Source organism: Halichoerus grypus, chromosome 14 (genome assembly GCF_964656455.1).
Source record: "Halichoerus grypus chromosome 14, mHalGry1.hap1.1, whole genome shotgun sequence".
Classification (NCBI taxonomy): Eukaryota; Metazoa; Chordata; class Mammalia; order Carnivora; family Phocidae; genus Halichoerus; species Halichoerus grypus.
In genome coordinates this window covers 10,593,299-10,609,935 of record NC_135725.1, presented here as the reverse complement: position 1 = coordinate 10,609,935, position 16,637 = coordinate 10,593,299, and the positions used below count along the sequence as shown (strand labels likewise).

At 44.2% G+C, this 16,637-nt stretch overlaps 1 protein-coding gene across 3 annotated transcripts in view; it reads left to right on the top strand.

Moving 5' to 3' along the window:
• Window positions 1-16,637, top strand: part of DOCK8 (dedicator of cytokinesis 8) — a 222,503-nt gene that overhangs the window by 126,304 nt on the left and 79,562 nt on the right. For all 3 annotated transcript variants that reach the window (XM_036090844.2, XM_036090845.2, XM_078061526.1), the window contains 5 exons: window positions 8,029-8,146; window positions 10,414-10,484; window positions 11,558-11,696; window positions 12,313-12,414; window positions 15,943-16,038. In XM_036090844.2, the coding sequence (XP_035946737.1) occupies window positions 8,029-8,146; window positions 10,414-10,484; window positions 11,558-11,696; window positions 12,313-12,414; window positions 15,943-16,038 (526 nt within the window). The remainder of the gene's footprint in view (window positions 1-8,028; window positions 8,147-10,413; window positions 10,485-11,557; window positions 11,697-12,312; window positions 12,415-15,942; window positions 16,039-16,637) is intronic.

Below are 16,637 nucleotides of genomic sequence, written 5' to 3'. Positions count from 1 at the left end.
CTCCCCCGTTGAGCAGGGAGCCCGATGCAGGGATCGATCCCAGGACCTCAGGATCACAACCGAGCAGAAAGCAGACGCTTAACCGACTGAGCCACTCCGGTGCCCCTCCCCTTTTTCAAGTATGTGCTATTTTGTTACAGGTTCTGTACCGAAATAACAGAAAGCCAAAACTGACACCAGTTCCATTTCTAAATCAATTTTTTTTATTTCCCCATATCATCTGTTAGACTGTACCTTTGCGCATATTCAGTGTTTGAATATTTGCAGCCCTGTCGTAGATAAAATTTTATATTCTGAATTCTCAGCATTATGCAAGGAGGATAAGCCCTTTAACGGACTTCAGGCTCACTTTCAAGGAGATACCAAGGATTGTTTGATCTGAAACAACTGTAGTTAATCCTTTGGTGGTCTTTAGCATTTCTGAGACCCTGTAAATAGAATATTCTCAGAGTATAGAAGGCTAGGTTTCTAGCTTCATGACATGACTGAGTGGTCCTCCATCCTTTACTTTGGGAGCAAGGGACACAAATGTTTTTTTTTTTTTTAATTCCAAACATAGTTTAGGGTGCCATTGCCAGCAAAGGAAGACACAGAAACATTAGTATCACAAAGGGTTAATCTGCATTGCCACTCTTCTTAACTGGGTTTTTTCACAGGAGAAATAACTCCAACTTGATGATTCTTACCATTGTGGCTTATTTTCCAATCTGTCAAAATCACAGTGAACTGAGGTTCTCAATAATGATGCACTCACTATGATGACATCCACCCCCTTCGTCAGAGAAAGCCCACCTGCCTTGAAGAGAGTAGTATCCCCCAGCTCCAGTAACCTGAGCTGTTTGTTAGATTTCTCCCTCTGCTTCACACCAGAAACAGGCTGCTGCTGGATCTCAGCAACCAGCTGATGGAGGCCTTCGTTCCTCTTGCCGAGCACTCCTCTCGAGGCTCTGCTTTCTCTCCCGCCGGCTCACTTGTGTTAGAAGCTCGGCTAGAGAGCAGTTCAGAGTGTCCAGTTGTTTAAACAAGTGTCCAGTGTTCTCTTTGCTGTAGCTCACCTGCTCCTTGAGCTGCACTCCAAGCTGCAGAAACTCCTAGAAGAGAACACAGATGTCATCTTGGGGATAAGTGATAGGGGCAGGTTCTTCTCTTTGTTTTCTCGTTCTCTGTTTTCTCGTACGGGAGAGACACTGGGCTAAACTGAGCAGGAACCAAACTGGTGTTTTTTGCATTATGGCTTTGCAAGATTTCTAGGTCCCCTGTGTCAACCTGTTTTCAGCAGAAGACAGTCCCAAGCAGAGAGTGTGGTCACCAGTTCCGTCTAAGAATAACCAGTTTCCACAAGTTAGCTTCTGACTTCCTGGAGCTGCTCACTTAGGGCAGTTCAAAAATCAGTAGAGGGGCTGTTGAGGAATCAATAGAAAAAATTCGAAGTTTCCAAAACAGTTTGTAATCAAGAGAAGCCATCTGAAATGGCTCTGGAAAGAAAGCTGTTGATGAATGCCACATGTTCTGTTAAATGTCATGATGCATAGGACCAAGGAGAGCCATTCTTGTCTGTGTTTGGGGAAAATGAGGTTGTACTCAATGCCATGCACATACACTGGGCCTGCCCTGACTAAAGCAGCTTTCAAAATCACTCGGCCAGAACCAGTGAGTCTCATCTTGCTTATGGGCTACCTTCTCAAAAATCGTTAGATGACATAATTCTTGGGATTTTTCTCTAGGTAACACGAGGCATGTAATTTATCACATATAAAACATATGAGCCCATTTATCAGTGTCTTGATAATCTTACCTGGTTTAGGCTCTCCAAATTACTGAGCATGCAGGTAGATCTTCCCTCCCAAGAGATAACATTCCTATTTTCATATATTCATTTTCTTTCAAAGAGTGCATATTTAACAAAACACATCACGTAGCATTGTTGCAATAAGAAATATAATGATCTTTGGGAGATTCACCGTCCTAAAAAAAAATGTTTAGGTAAAGCCATTTAACTTCCCTGGAGTCAGGTTCTGGGCTTGCAAAAAGGGATGTTGAGCTAAATTCTCTGGAAGTTTCCTTCCAGCTGTGTGTCCTGTAGAACATGCGTTCAGTATGGGGCAGGGCATTGAGTGCCCATGGTGATGATGTTTGAGCACAATGGTTTGCCATTCCTATGGAAGCAGTGTGCAAAATTGTGGACTGGTGTTGGGGGGATGAGTGGGTGAGGTAGGCGCTGCCCCTGTATTGGGACATGGGAGAAGAGTGTGGGGACAGCTCACCTGCTTATTTGTTGTGATTTACACAGACCCTTTCCTCCAGCTACTTCAAAGCATTTTTACAAACTCTAGTTCATTATTTCTTCAAGCTCAGAATAATGAAAGGTGGATTGGTGTTTTTTTCAATTAATTCAAAGGTGAAGAAATTGAACTTTACAGAACCTAAAGAGATTTTTCCAAAACTGCACTATATTGCAGAGGGGCAAGATAGATAAAGTGTTCATCACAGCTTAATAACTGAGAAAAAGGAAATAACTCGAATGCTTCCTTTTGGAAACTGGTGTAAATGATGGCATATTCATCACATGGAATTATCATGTAGCCATTAAAATCATGTTCACTGGGAAAACGCTCATAACTGAACAACATTAAATGATACAAAACCAAGATAAAGCTTCGTATATACAGTAGGATAAAACTGTTTAATGTACAGAGGAAATAAAGACAGAAGGAAATAGGCTAATCTGAACAGTGATTTTTCTCAATGTAGTAGGATATTAGGTAGTTGATATTTTATTCTTTATACTTTTCTGTACTTTTCAACTATTCGAGATTGAAAAATGAATACATATTATTGTCGTAATCATATTTCTTTCATAATCATGGCTATAAAAGAGAGTTTGTGAGAGAGAGTTTGGAGTGGACCAACCCTAGAGGATGACAGGAAGGATCTCTTCAATGATATAGGACATGTGAGCCGAAACCTAAGAGATGAGAAGGGACCAGTCCTTTAGAGAACTGGGAGAATCTCTTCCAGGCAAGGGGAACAGCAGGTACAAAAGCCCTGTCAGTTTAGAATCAGTTTGGAATGTTCTAGGCCTTGAAAAAAGGCTAGTGAAGGGGCGCCTGGGTGGCTCAGTCGTTTAAGCGTCTGCCTTTGGCTCCGGTCGTGATCCCAGTGTCCTGGGATGGAACCCCGCATCAGGCTCCCTGCTCCGCGGGAAGCCTCCTTCTCCCTCTCCCACTCCCCCTGCTTGTGTTCCCTCTCTCGCTGTGTCTCTTTTTGTCAAATAAATAAATAAAATCTTTTTTTAAAAAAAAAAAGGCTAGTGCAGGAAAGTAATGAGCGATGGGGTCCAAGGAATTGCCAGGGGCCAGATCATGTAGGGCTCATAATGAGAAGTTTGGGAAACCCTTGTAGGGGCCTGCCACAATCTGTTTTACAGTTTTGATAAGGTCCTCCTGACCGATATATAAGGAGTAAATTATAAGGGGCAAGTGTAAAAGTCAAGAGGTGAACTGAAGGCATTGCAGTGGTCCAGGTGGGACTGGAGGGTGATTTGGAGTGGAGTAGGTTGTGGTGTGTATCTGACCCTGCTGTGTGCAGGAAATCATCATCATCGTCACTATCCTTAATGATTAAGGATAGTTACTTATTAATGCACACCACAGCCCTGCGAGGTGGGTGCGACTGTTAGCCTGACTGGGGCTTTGGAAAGGCTAAGTAACTTGCCCACCGTCAGCTCTCTGGCTCCAGAGCCAACACCCTTACCCACTCTTGACACAACCACTCAGTAAACATTCACTCTGCAGAGGGGAGCAGTGGCCACAAAGATAAGCAAGCGTGAGCAGAGAGGGTGGCTACCCCCAGGCACGTGCCCACACCCAACTTTGGACTGCCTTCTGTCCTCCTTACTACATCCATGTCCATTCCTAACAGCCTCCCAGTTGTGCTCCCTCTGTCTGACAGAGCAAGATCTGGAAGGTGCCCCTGACACAGCCATGGGCTTGGTCACAGCACTGCTCCGTGGCTAACTCCTAGAGGACAACTGTCCCTTTGCCTTCCAGGGCCTCCATTTTCTCATTTGCAAAAACTGGGGCTTGGGGTTGGTGTCTCCCAGCTCTCGCTCCCCAGAGTTCTGTGCTCATCCCTTCACTCTCTCATGGCCTACCATCTCCTCTTTGGAGGAAGCTGTCAACACTTTACTGGCTTTTGAAGCTTGTTGAGTATTATGCATGTTACCTAAATTTAATTAATTTCCTTGTGATGACATTCTTGCCTTGCATTTATGTTCTTTTTTCACTTAAATGTAGGACGCAGTCAATGCAGTTGGCCATTTAAGGCCAGTGGTGATCCTGAGATCACAGGAGATCCGTAAGAGGACAGGACGGTAGCTAGAAAGAGTTGGAAATAGAGGCCAGGAGGCAGGGGAAGTGTGTGTACCATGCCAGACCATCTGTGCCCGAGGCAGAGTGGCCTGGAGACGTCACAACATAGAGCAATTCAGATCTGTCCCCAGCACTGTGTCACCCCCATTCTGCCTCCAGCGAGTCACCCAATACAGAGAGTCTGGGGTAAAGTAAGACATAGGAATGCTATTTATTTGCATCCTTGGCCTTCGAACTTGCACAAGCAAAGTAACAGCTGCTGTGTGTTCTTGGTAATTCCAAGTTGCATTTTCTCTCCTTGAATACCTGACTTCACTCATTATCCTGCAAAACTATTTCAGCAGAGAGTCCGTATGCATTTTTCCTCCCTTGGTGTGGGATGTTCCTCTGTCCCCGGATAAGTTTATTTCAATGTTTTCCCAAGTGATTTCTCAGAACATTACACATGTGAAATATACCATGAAAGAATAGATTAACGAAATGAGTTCTGAGGTCAAAACATTTAGGGAAAGGAGCTGCCTCTTTCCCCCTCGAAGCAATTCAGGACGCACATTAACCTGCATATCTTCATCTCCCAGTCTCTCCCTGCAGCATTTGTTCGCCCACCTTCTCTACTTCCCCACATATTTGTTAATGTTTTGCCAAGCGCTGGGGTCTGCAGAATAGCCCAGGCAGCGCTGGTTTGTGCTCGGCTTTCAGTGACCAGCAGGCTAATGGAATGCACCTTGCTTGAAACCTGGCGTAAGACTAAAGGTTGTACGACACTCAGGGAAATAAGTATCTTTGCTTTTAACAATGATAATTTGCATGAACTATATTACAGAACAGAATTTCAAACTCTGAAATTTTATTATGAAAATGGGATTCTGAGCATCAGTACATCCATTCCTGGTTGTTCAGGAAGCTCTCCCTTGAACATTAACTCTTGTCACATGGCTCGCTCTTTATTTATATGTCTGGTACCAAATCATTGGGGGCTATCAGCCTGGTCCATCAGGAGTGGGTTCACTCAGCCCATCCACTTGGTCTTGTCTGGGTTATTAGGGTTGTCCTTGCTGATATTGTCATAGGAAGAGCCATGGGGCAAATCTGGATGTTTATGCAGACACAGGTCCAAAATGACCATTTTCACCCACACGTGACAGCAGGATCGAACTGCTTATTACAACAAAGGTGTTAGAGTTGCAAGAACAGAGTCATTGCCAGCTTAGTCCTTCTCTTTTGATTTCCCTATCACAGACCTCATAAATTAAACAGATACAGATTTTTCATCTTCTGCCTTATACTTGAGCATTGACTTCAGCCTTTTCCAGTGGAGCGTACTTTACATCTGAATATGGACCCAATGAACATCAGTATTGACTGTGTCTATCAAGGGCGGGAAATCGGCAGGGGATCAATGTACGGATCTTTACTGTGTCAATTCCCATGTGTAAATAAGTGGTTCTCAAACGGGGGTGATTTGGGCCCCTCGAGGGACATTTGGCAATTTCTGGAGACATTTTTGATGGTCAGGACTGAGTAGGAGGGCAATACTACTAATGTCTAGTGGGTAGAGGCCAGCAATGGGGCTGAATGTCCTACAATGCACAGAACAGTCTCACAACAAGGAATTGTCAGTCCCAAATGTCACTACCGGTGAGGTTGAGAAACCCTTGTATGGATTAATAGGCAAGTCTTTGTAAACTGTTATGGGAACCCCCATCCACTAAAGGAAAATCTGGTCGCCTGGTCCCTCACAGTCACTCCTCTCCTGGTGTCTAATTCACACAAAGTTCTTTTGTCATCTTGGAAGCCTTTGGAACAAGAATGTATCTGTCCCGGGGTGAACATGCTACCTAGGAGTTAGAATAGTGGACCAAGTGTGAGGAACACAAGACATTTGCCCAAAGAAGGGGACACTTGAATCAGTCCTTGTGTCCTGTTGACACTCATTTGTTAGTAAGACCCAGAAAGTTAGGCAGACTTGTCACTGAGAGATGTCATGAGTCACACAGTATGGCAAGGTCATTCTTGTCATTTCAGTGGGGGTCTCATCAGAGGGAACACAGCTCTAGAGCCAGACATCCTGACTTTAATTCCCGACGGACATTTCCTACCTATGTGATTTGGCGCAAGTTATGTAACCTCTCTGTATCTCACTTTTTTCTTTATTTGCGACATGGCAATGATGCCGTGACAATAGAACCTACTTATAGGATAATTATGAGAATTTAACAGTTTAATAAATAAGTATTGGGGGGGGCGCCTGGGTGGCTTAGATGATTAAGGGTCTACTTTCGGCTCAGGTCCTGATCTCAGGGTCCTGGGATCGAGCCCGGTGTCGGGCTCTCTGCTCAGTGGGAATCCTGCTTCTCCCTCTCCCTCTGCCTCTCCTCCCCCCCCCCCACTCATGCTCTTTCTCTCTCTCTCTAATGAATAAATAAAATCTTTAAGAAAAAAAAGAGAAGTATTTGGAACATTGCCTGGCTCAGGATAAGTGCTCTATGAATGTTAATATCGTTTCTTTGAGTCAGGAATATGATTCATCAAAAAAATACATATTTGTTTTTCTATTCAACAAATATTTAGTTAGCACCTACTATGTCCCAGGCACTATTCCAACTGCTGGTGATTCATCAGTGGATCAAACATCAGATAAAAATCTCTGCCTTCCCAGAGCTTACCTTTTAGTGGAATATACTAGTAAAAATGCAAATAGAAAAAAACATACAAAATTATAGTTAGCCTAGTGCCTGTCCCATAGCTGTCAGATAAATGGATATATTTTTCATATTGTTGTGTTATTGTCATATAGCTTATTGGGCTGGAGGTTTGAACTGTCGTCTTAGATAGGAAAAGAAAGCTAAGCCTATCCAGAATGCCATGGTAAGAAGAAATTGAAACTGCTTTGTACAGATTAGAAAGGGAAAAAGAGAAAGGAAAGAAACGAAGTTAGGCCCATCGCCTTTGGTCATTGTGTTTAAAATGAGCTGAGGAGTGCCTGGCTGGCTCAGATAGTGGAGCATGACTCTTGAGCTCAGGGTTGTGAGTTCAAGCCCCTCGTTGGGCGTAGAGATTACTTAAAAAGAAAATCTTTCAAATAAATAAATTAAATAACTAATAAAAAAATAAAATGAGCTGAACCTTTTGTTGCTTTGTTTGTTTTTTTTTTAAAGATTTTATTTATTTATTTGACTGATAGAGACACAGCGAGAGAGGGAACACAAGCAGGGGGAGTGGGAGAAGGAGAAGCAGGCTTCCTGCCGAGCAGGGAGCCCAATGCGGGGCTCGATCCCAGGACCCGGGGATCATGACCTGAGCCGAAGGCAGACGCTCAACGACTGAGCCACCCAGGCGCCCCTTGTTGCTTTCTTTGTATCAGACATACTACCTGTAGGCAGATTTCCATATTCGAAGGCGGCAAGACATTCTCAGCAGTAAGAGACCCCATCTTGCTATGTAGCAAAGCAGAGAACAGTGTCGGTTATTATCAGTTGGCTGCAGCTGAAGAAGAAGAATCCGTAAGACCTCACTCCTCCAAAAATAATTCACTTCTGAAAGGAGAAACTCCTTCGGAATAATTCCTTCATGCATGCAGGCTTTCGCGTTTAGGGAAGAACTTGGCCACAATAACCTCCAGACTTTATTCACTGGTTCTTTATCTTTTCTTTTCCAGAAATCTTCTCTACGTCTACCCACAGAGGCTGAACTTTGCTAACAAACTGGCATCGGCCCGGAATATTACAATAAAGATTCAGTTTATGTGTGGAGAGGATGCTAGCAACGCTATGCCGGTAAAGACAGAGATAAATGTGTGCCTCCCACCAGGGTGGGCTGAACTTCCCTTGTCAGTCCACACAGACAGAATCCAGGGCTCGTCAGCCTACAGAGTCCGTCCAGTCAAGCCCACATATCAGCACCTGCAAAGGCCTTGATGGCTAGTCCGATATTGGTCCCAGTGTGCTGAAGGGGAAGCAGGGTCAGTCTAAATTGAAAGTCTCTTCCCTGACTTATTCCGTAGTGATCTGTGAAGTTTGGGGATGCAGAGCATTTTAGAGCACTGAAAGATGTTGTGAAAACTTCCCATACCACTCTAATGGTATAAGAGCTGGAGAGACGGCCCCCGCTGTGTCGGCCATGTTTGCACTCTGCCCAAGCCCAGACAGCATCTGGAGATAAATGCAAAGTATTGCCTAGTAATGATAAACACACACACACCAGGGGCGCCCGCGTGGCTCAGTCATTAAGCGTCTGCCTTCGGCTCAGGTCATGGTCCCAGGGTCCTGGGATCGAGCCCTGCATTGGGCTCCCCGCTCAGCGGGAAGCCTGCTTCTCCCTCTCCCACTCCCCCTGCTTGCGTTCCCTCTCTCGCTGTGTCTCTCTCTGTCAAATACATAAAATCTTAAAAAAAAATTAAAATAAACACACATACACCGTCTCAGCACCCTTCAGGAATGGATCTTCAGCCTGAGGCAAAACATAAATCAAATACTAAATATATAGTACAGCACTCTCTAAGGAACCCAAAAGACCAGAATTTGAATTATTTTACTTATCTGCCACTAAGTGAGATGGGCAGTTAGCTATTACTATTTTCCCTAAGTCCTAGAATTCAGTTCCTTTACTTTTTTTTTTTTTTTTTTTTTAAAGATTTTATTTTATTTATTTGAGAGAGAGAATGAGAGACAGAGAGCACGAGAGGGAGGAGGGTCAGAGGGAGAAGCAGACTCCCTGCCGAGCAGGGAGCCCGATGCGGGACTCGATCCTGGGACTCCAGGATCATGACCTGAGCCGAAGGCAGTCGCTTAACCAACTGAGCCACCCAGGCGCCCTAGTTCCTTTACTTTTCTACTGAAGGAATTTTTTTCCAGTGCTTCTATTCTTCAGATACCATTTTTTTTTTTTTTTAAAAGATTTATTTATTTATTTATTTGAGAGAGAGAGAATGAGAGAGCAAGCACATGAGAGGGGGGAGGGTCAGAGGGAGAAGCAGACTCCCTGCCGAGCAGGGAGCCCGATGCGGGACTCGATCCAGGGACTCCAGGATCATGACCTGAGCCGAAGGCAGTCGCTTAACCAACTGAGCCACCCAGGTGCCCCCATTTTTTTTTTTTTAAACCATCCTTCTGTTGACCCACTCACCTTCCCAAAGCAAGGTATCCTCTTGTGACAGTGATGGGAAAGAAGTCCTCAAGGAGGGCTCCCCTCGTTCTCTCTGCTCTGGCCCCTAGCAAAGCTCCCAGGGCTGCCAGGTGCAGCTGTGCAGAAGCTTCTTGGAGGGGACAAGTGAGGGCCGATCCCAGCCTGTTCTCCACTCCCCAAGCCCTGGGACCTTGTCATGAGTATTGCTGCATTTAGGAGAAGGCAAGTTTTCTTTGCCCAAAGGTGAGTCAAATCCTGTGCCTTCAGGGCTAAGTCAGGCCAGAGGAGGTTTCTTTCTTTCTTTCTTTTTTTTTTTTTTAAGATTTTATTTATTTATTTGACAGAGAGAGAGAGAACACAAGTAGGCAGAGCGGCAGGCAGAGGGAAAGGGAGAAGTAAGCTCCCCGCTGAGCAGGGAGCCTGACGTGGGGCTCCATCCCGGGACCCCAGGGTTGTGACCTGAGCCAAAGGCAGCTGCTTAACCAACTGAGCCATCCAGGCGCCCCTAGTGTCTTTTTCTAAATAGCAGAAACGTGTCAACAAGCCAGCGAAGGTCCTGATCACCCAAGTGAACAGGTCCATGTCTTTGGAGGGAAAAGAACCTGGACCAGAGTCACTGAGGGCAAAACTATGTGGCTTTGCCTGGAGTACGGGCCTCTAGACAGTGAGGCAGAGTGGAGAGGGCTTTATTTTTCCAGTCTCACAAACCTGTGGCTCTTGGTCACTAATATAGCTCCTTGGGACCTCAGTTTACCTTTCACAGTTGGTTCTTGTATGCAGTTGGGTCAGTTGTAAACCCAGCACCCTCAATTTATAAAATGTAGCTTTGTGAGACCAGAACAGCCATGGGGCTGATGATAGTTGATTTGATACACCCAAATATCACTGATAATTTGGTCCTTTCTGTATTGGTGCACAGGTCATCTTTGGAAAATCCAGTGGCCCTGAATTTCTGCAGGAAGTATACACAGCTATTACATACCATAATAAGTAAGTGCATTTCAGAGTTCCAAATATATGCCACGGTTGTGTCATTATCTCCTGGATTTTCTGAATCCCCTTTTGGTGATTCCTCCCAAAAGTTTTTATAGCTCAGAGACTAAAGGACAAAGGAAATATATGTCAGTTCCATGATTCTGTGTTGGAGGTGCGTACTTTTTGCCGTTAACGAAGACCGGGAGAAGAACATGTCTTTAAGAACGAATATTGTTTTGACGTTCTGGAGCCTTCTGATGTAGTATGATACAGAGAAGTTTTATGGTATTAAATAAAGAAATAAATTTCCTAACTTGCCTGGAGATACTGCAGGGAGCCAGAAGCAAAATCCAGCTCTTCTTTCCCTGTCTCCTTGTCTCCATCTGCCCTATTATCTACTCTAAGAACATTTAAGTTGTCCAAAAGAGAAATGGAACCCTCATTATTCTGTGGGTAAATTGAGTCACAGAATAATGTCTCAAACCATTATTGACATTTCACAGGTAAGGGAGGGAGGGTCAGATGGACTCAGGTTTCAACCTGGTTTGATAACCTTGATCCATTGAAGTATTTCTCTGAACCCTCTTTCCTGCCTTGAGATGAGGTTGAAATGAGTAATGCACCTGACGCCCTTAGGTCTCTGGGACTTTGTAATTCAGTAAATCAGGTTCCTTTTCTTTCCCACCAGCATTCATTTGCTAATCCAAATTCCTTTGATGAATACAGCCATGTGCCAGTCCTTGTCTTGGGGGTGGAGATAGAAAAGGAGGTCACAGCAAGACTCGGAGCCTCATGTTCTTTTTGAATTAGGTTGAACTTTTCCATTATTTGTGGAGTTTTTTTGTTGTTGTTGTTGTTTTTCCTGACAAAGCCTTTAGTTTGTGAGCAATCTTATGTAAGCAAAGCATATCTGGTGGTATAAAGGTTGGTCTCAAGGATCTTCAGTGTGGGAGCAGAATGATATAAAATGAAAAGCAAAACACCAAGCAGGCCAATTCTGAGGAGCAAAGGGCCTGTGGCGTTACAACTGATAGAGAAGTCACTGTTCTTGCTAGAAGTTATTCATGTATAATGTGCTTTTGAAACAGGTCTCCTGACTTCTATGAAGAAGTGAAAATCAAGCTCCCCGCTAAGCTAACAGTAAATCATCACCTCCTGTTCACCTTCTATCATATCAGCTGTCAGCAGAAGCAGGGAGCCTCCGTGGAAAGTCTTCTGGGATATTCGGTGAGTCTTTGCCAACTTGCCTATTCACACTGCGGTGGTTGGACTCCGAGGTCCCTGCAGAGATAAACAACTCGGTTCTATTCACTTGCTTTTTTCCTGTCAGAAGTAGCAAAATGTGCCAGACCAGATTCTAGAAAAAGCAGAAATGACTTGACTTAGCAGATGACAAATTTCTGGAATGGCAAGCTTGTGGGTGATAGATATTGGAAGAATACTCATTTATAAAAAAAGCATTGCAATGTCCATTATTTCCAGATTTCATATATATGCGCCACGTATAAGACCAGCTCTTTTTCCTTCCAGGGGAAGAAAGTTATTTCTTTAAGAAATATAAAAGGTAAAATAAACATTGATGTTGTCCAGACACTCACAAACATTGGCTGTAAAGAAAAATGCTACTGCTTCAGCTCTGAAAACAGTAAATCATTGATATTACTATCTCAGGAGCTCTCAGGGAATTTAAAATGCAAAGAACTTGACAGAAATTACTGCCCAAAAGAGGCCTGGTCAATATCTAATCATCATTTAGTTGCATTTGATTATTGTGAGCTAGATAAATGGCCAGAATTATATGTTGTAATAAATACCGCTTTATTCTTTACATCATCTGTTTCAGTGGCTGCCAATTCTCCTAAATGAACGTCTTCAAACTGGATCCTACTGTCTCCCAGTTGCCTTGGAAAAGCTGCCACCCAATTACTCCATGCATTCTGCAGAGGTAACCAGCAAGTTAGGCGTTGGTGTTTCCTGTCCAGCGTGGTCTCGGACCACCTTCCCAGATCCACTTCTTGTTCCCTTAACCATGACTGAGAATGTGCAGCCTGTTTTGGGGAGCAATCACCTGTCAGCACATTACATCTTCTTTTTGTTTTGTTTTTTTTTAAGGGTTTATTTATTTACTTGAGAGAGAGCGTGTGAGGCAGGGGGAGCAGAGGGAGAGAGAAACTGAAGCAGACTCTGCACTCAGCGCAGAGTCCAACATGGGGCTTGACCTCACGACCCTGAGATCATGACCTGAGCCGAAGCCAAAAGTCCAATGCTCAACCAACTATACCACCCAGGCGCCCCATCACGTTGCATCTTCTAAGAGCACATTGCTCTGATAGGAGGGGAGAAGTCACTGGTCATGAAACCCCATTCATCACCAACTCTGAATGTTTAGTAAATGCAGCTCGCACCCAAGGAAGCATTACCTTGCATTATGCACAAGAAAGGGATTCACAGAAGAATACATTGTAAACGGGGAGGCAAACAGAGCCCATTTGTGTTAACAGCTGCTCTCAGCACTGATCCTTTTAAAAGATTCCCACGCTAACTTCCACCAGTTTCTCCTCTGGGTCAGTTGTGGCCCTCTGCACTTGGTTACCTTTATTCCTCTAAAGATGCCAACGTCAGGAGTCTTTCCTTCCCCCCGTTTCCTGCACTGTCTCTTGCGCACCCAAACTCTGCTGCAATCCACCCATTTAAGGGGGCCCTGAGGACTCTCCGCTGCTCACCCCCACAGCACCAGCTCTGCACCAACTCTCATGCTTCTCGCTCGGCTTGCTGCAGGTTTGCATCAATAAGTATGATTTTGAAGCACATCCCAGTCATCATATCATTTCATTTATAACTATTTTTAAATTATCTTAAAAGATAAGGGCTCTTTTTTTAACCATCACAATGCCATTGTCATACCTTAAAAATTAATAATTCCCTTATCTTCAAATATCCATTCAGTGATCAAATTTCCAATTATCTCATCAATGTCATTTTTTTTTAAAGATTTCATTTATTCATTTGCGAGAGAGAGAAAGCACAAAGGGAGAAGCAGACCCCCGCTGAGCAGGGAGCCTGATGTGGGACTCGATCCCAGGACCCTGAGTTCATGACCTGAGCCGAAGGCAGACGCTCAACTGACTGAGCCACTCAGGTGCCCCCAGTGTCATTTTTTTTTTTACAGTTGTTTGTTTGAGTCAGGATCCAAATAAGATTCACACATTGCTGTTGGTTGACATGTCTTGTAAGACTCTTTATCGATAGGACTCCCCCTCCCAACTTTATCTCTTGTTTTCCTTGCAATTTTCAAGTTGAAGGATTTCCCAGGAATTTGGAGTTTGTTCCAACTTTTAGAGTCAACTTTCTTCTCCACTCTGACTACCCATCTATCATCCCCAAGCTATTCAGTTATTGTCATATTTGCTTTTTTCCCCTGGAGAGGGAAGCTTCCCTTGCTCTGGGCTACAGGCACATGCCTGGCTTCCCACCAAAACCACTCGCCTCAGAACCACCTGAGATCAACCTGAGTATGTTCACAGACGTTCCCTGATGACTCTTTATGATTTGGACATGTGGCCCCTTGCCGAAGCCCCGAAAACCACCTTTTCATCATCAAGCTGCACATTCTGATTTCCTAGAATGCCCAGTTATTTTCTTAATGCTGCAAGACAAACCTGGGTTTTTGGAGACAGACACATCTGGATCCAAAATCCAGATGCTACCGCTCCCTAGCTATGAGAACATGGGGGAGCTGCTTACCCTCGAGTCTCAGTAATGAACTGAACCCACACCAGCCTGTAAGATTGCTGTGGACACTAAATGAGATAATACATAGCAAGCAACAAACTCAGTGCTTAAAGTAATTTCCTCATATTAGTTCCTTTTTACTTCTTGCCCTATGCCACCTTCACAGACATACCCTTAGCTTCACCCGCACTGTCCACCAGCCACATGTGGTTACTGAGAGTGGCTAGTTCAAACTGATATGTGCTGTAAGTATAAAATAAAACCCTGCTATCAAAGACTTAGTGGGAAAAAATAATGTAAAATATCTCATGTATAGTTTTTTATATTGATTATATATTGTATCGATAATCTTTAGGCTATATTGGGCTAAATGAAACAGTATTAAAAGTATTATTGCATGTTCCTTTTCAATTTTTGAAAAGTGACTACCAGTAGATTTCAAGTGACATATATGGCTCACGTAATATTTGTAGCGGACAGCGCTACTTTAGATTATAGGTGGTAAACTCTGGTGACCCCAGGGGTCAGGGGAGCAACATCATGAGTGCTGAATCCTGGTGGAATGTGTTCACGCTGGAGATTATCTGCCTGTCGAGGGTCATATCCCACCACGCTGGGATGCAGGCCCGTGTCTTCGTATCTTCCAGTTCTCAAAGGAAGTTAGAAAAGCAAGCTTTGGGGGCACCTGGGTGGCTCAGTTGGTTGAGTGTCTAACTCTTGATTTTGGCTCAGGTCATGATCTCAGGGTCATGAGATCGAGCCCTACATCAGGCTCCGTGCTCAGTATGGAGTCTGCTTGAGATTCTCTCTCTCCCTCTGCCCCTCTCCCCACTTGCTCGCTCGCTCTCTCCCTCAAATAAGTAAAAAAATCTTAAAACAAAACATAAAGCAAGCTTTCATGTGAAATTTCTTGACTTTCAAATGTTGGCAACTAATTCAAAATGTTTCCAACACTGGGCCACACTGAACTTGTCTGTAGGCTGGATCCAGCTTTGGGGCCCAGTTTGTGACTCTGTCTTGGATAGTTCCAAAAGTCCACACCCCATGCATACATCCTACTCTTGCAAGTACAGCGTGCTTCTTTCCACTAGAATGCAAGATATGCTCACACTCCCGTGACTGGGTCAGGCTAGGCCATTCTCTCTCAGTGCCGTATGTTGAGGTTTCTAGAGAATGCTGATTCTAGTGGGAATTTAAGGGAAGAAATGGTCCCTAAGGACTGCAGGACTGTCGATATATAAATGGTATAGAAGAGTCATTTTGAGTAATTAATGCAGGAACCTAGTGGGCCTGCTCTTTGGAAACATTTTGTTAAAAGGCAAAGTAACTGTAGGCCCTTGAAAGCATTAAAATTTCATGTCTCATAAGATATTCTACACTTTGTCTTGACATTCCTGATTAACAGGGAAATCACTGCAATATTACTTTATTCCCATCCCTGGAATCCAGGATCATCTATGCTGGATGGGAGCTTAAAATAGATCACTCACTTCAGACCCCTTCTTTTGGGATAAGAAAATGAGAGTTAATTCGACTTGTCGAAATGACAATAACTAGTTTCAGTGAAGAGCTTGACCTGAGTGTGGGACCCTAACTCCAAGGCTAGTTCTACCAGGCTTCCAGGGAGGGAGATCTCTGTAAAACCCTGACATTTACACTCAAGCTGCCTCGCTCTGCTTGTCAGTAACCAGAAAGGGGGATTGAGTTGCTAATCGTTTTTTTTTTTTTTTCTTTAACACAGAAAGTCCCTTTACAGAATCCTCCCATTAAGTGGGCTGAAGGACATAAGGGAGTATTTAATATTGAAGTGCAAGCTGTTTCTTCTGTTCACACCCAGGTAAGGAACATCAGCGTCCTCTTCAAATCAGAGTCAGAGGGCTCCTAAGGAAGAAGGGGGTGCAGCAGAGAAACCTCTGTGGATGGTCCAATAAAAGATCAGTGAGAGTCTTCATGCATGGATAAAACAAAAAATCACCTTTAGTTCTTTTTGGAGGCATACAGATCTGTTCAGGTTTTACTGGTTGTTTAAAGGGAGAGACCTCCGAAAAATGTCGAGCGCCTAGGTGAAGGAACGCAGTGTCTGCACTTTGGGCTGAGAAACCATGTGAGGGGCTCCATGTGCAACCGTTTCCTGCTGGTGTCTCACTTCCCTCTGTCATTCCGCCATTTCTCCAAGCTTCCCCCCTCCCCCCCAATTCTCTGTTCCTTCCTTTTCTTGCCACTGTCCGCACTTTACATCTGCTCAGACCCCTTTTTGGCTGTGTGTTTAACCAGGTGTACTCGCCTCTGCCCACAAACCAGATCAGAGGCCAAATTCTGTTTTCTTCAGTTACTAGTGATCAAGAGATTCTGTTTTGTGCCCACTGCTCTATAGAGGTGTTTATAGCCTTGGTCTGAAACCGCCGGGTCCTAGTCCCCAGACCTGAGGCTCCACCC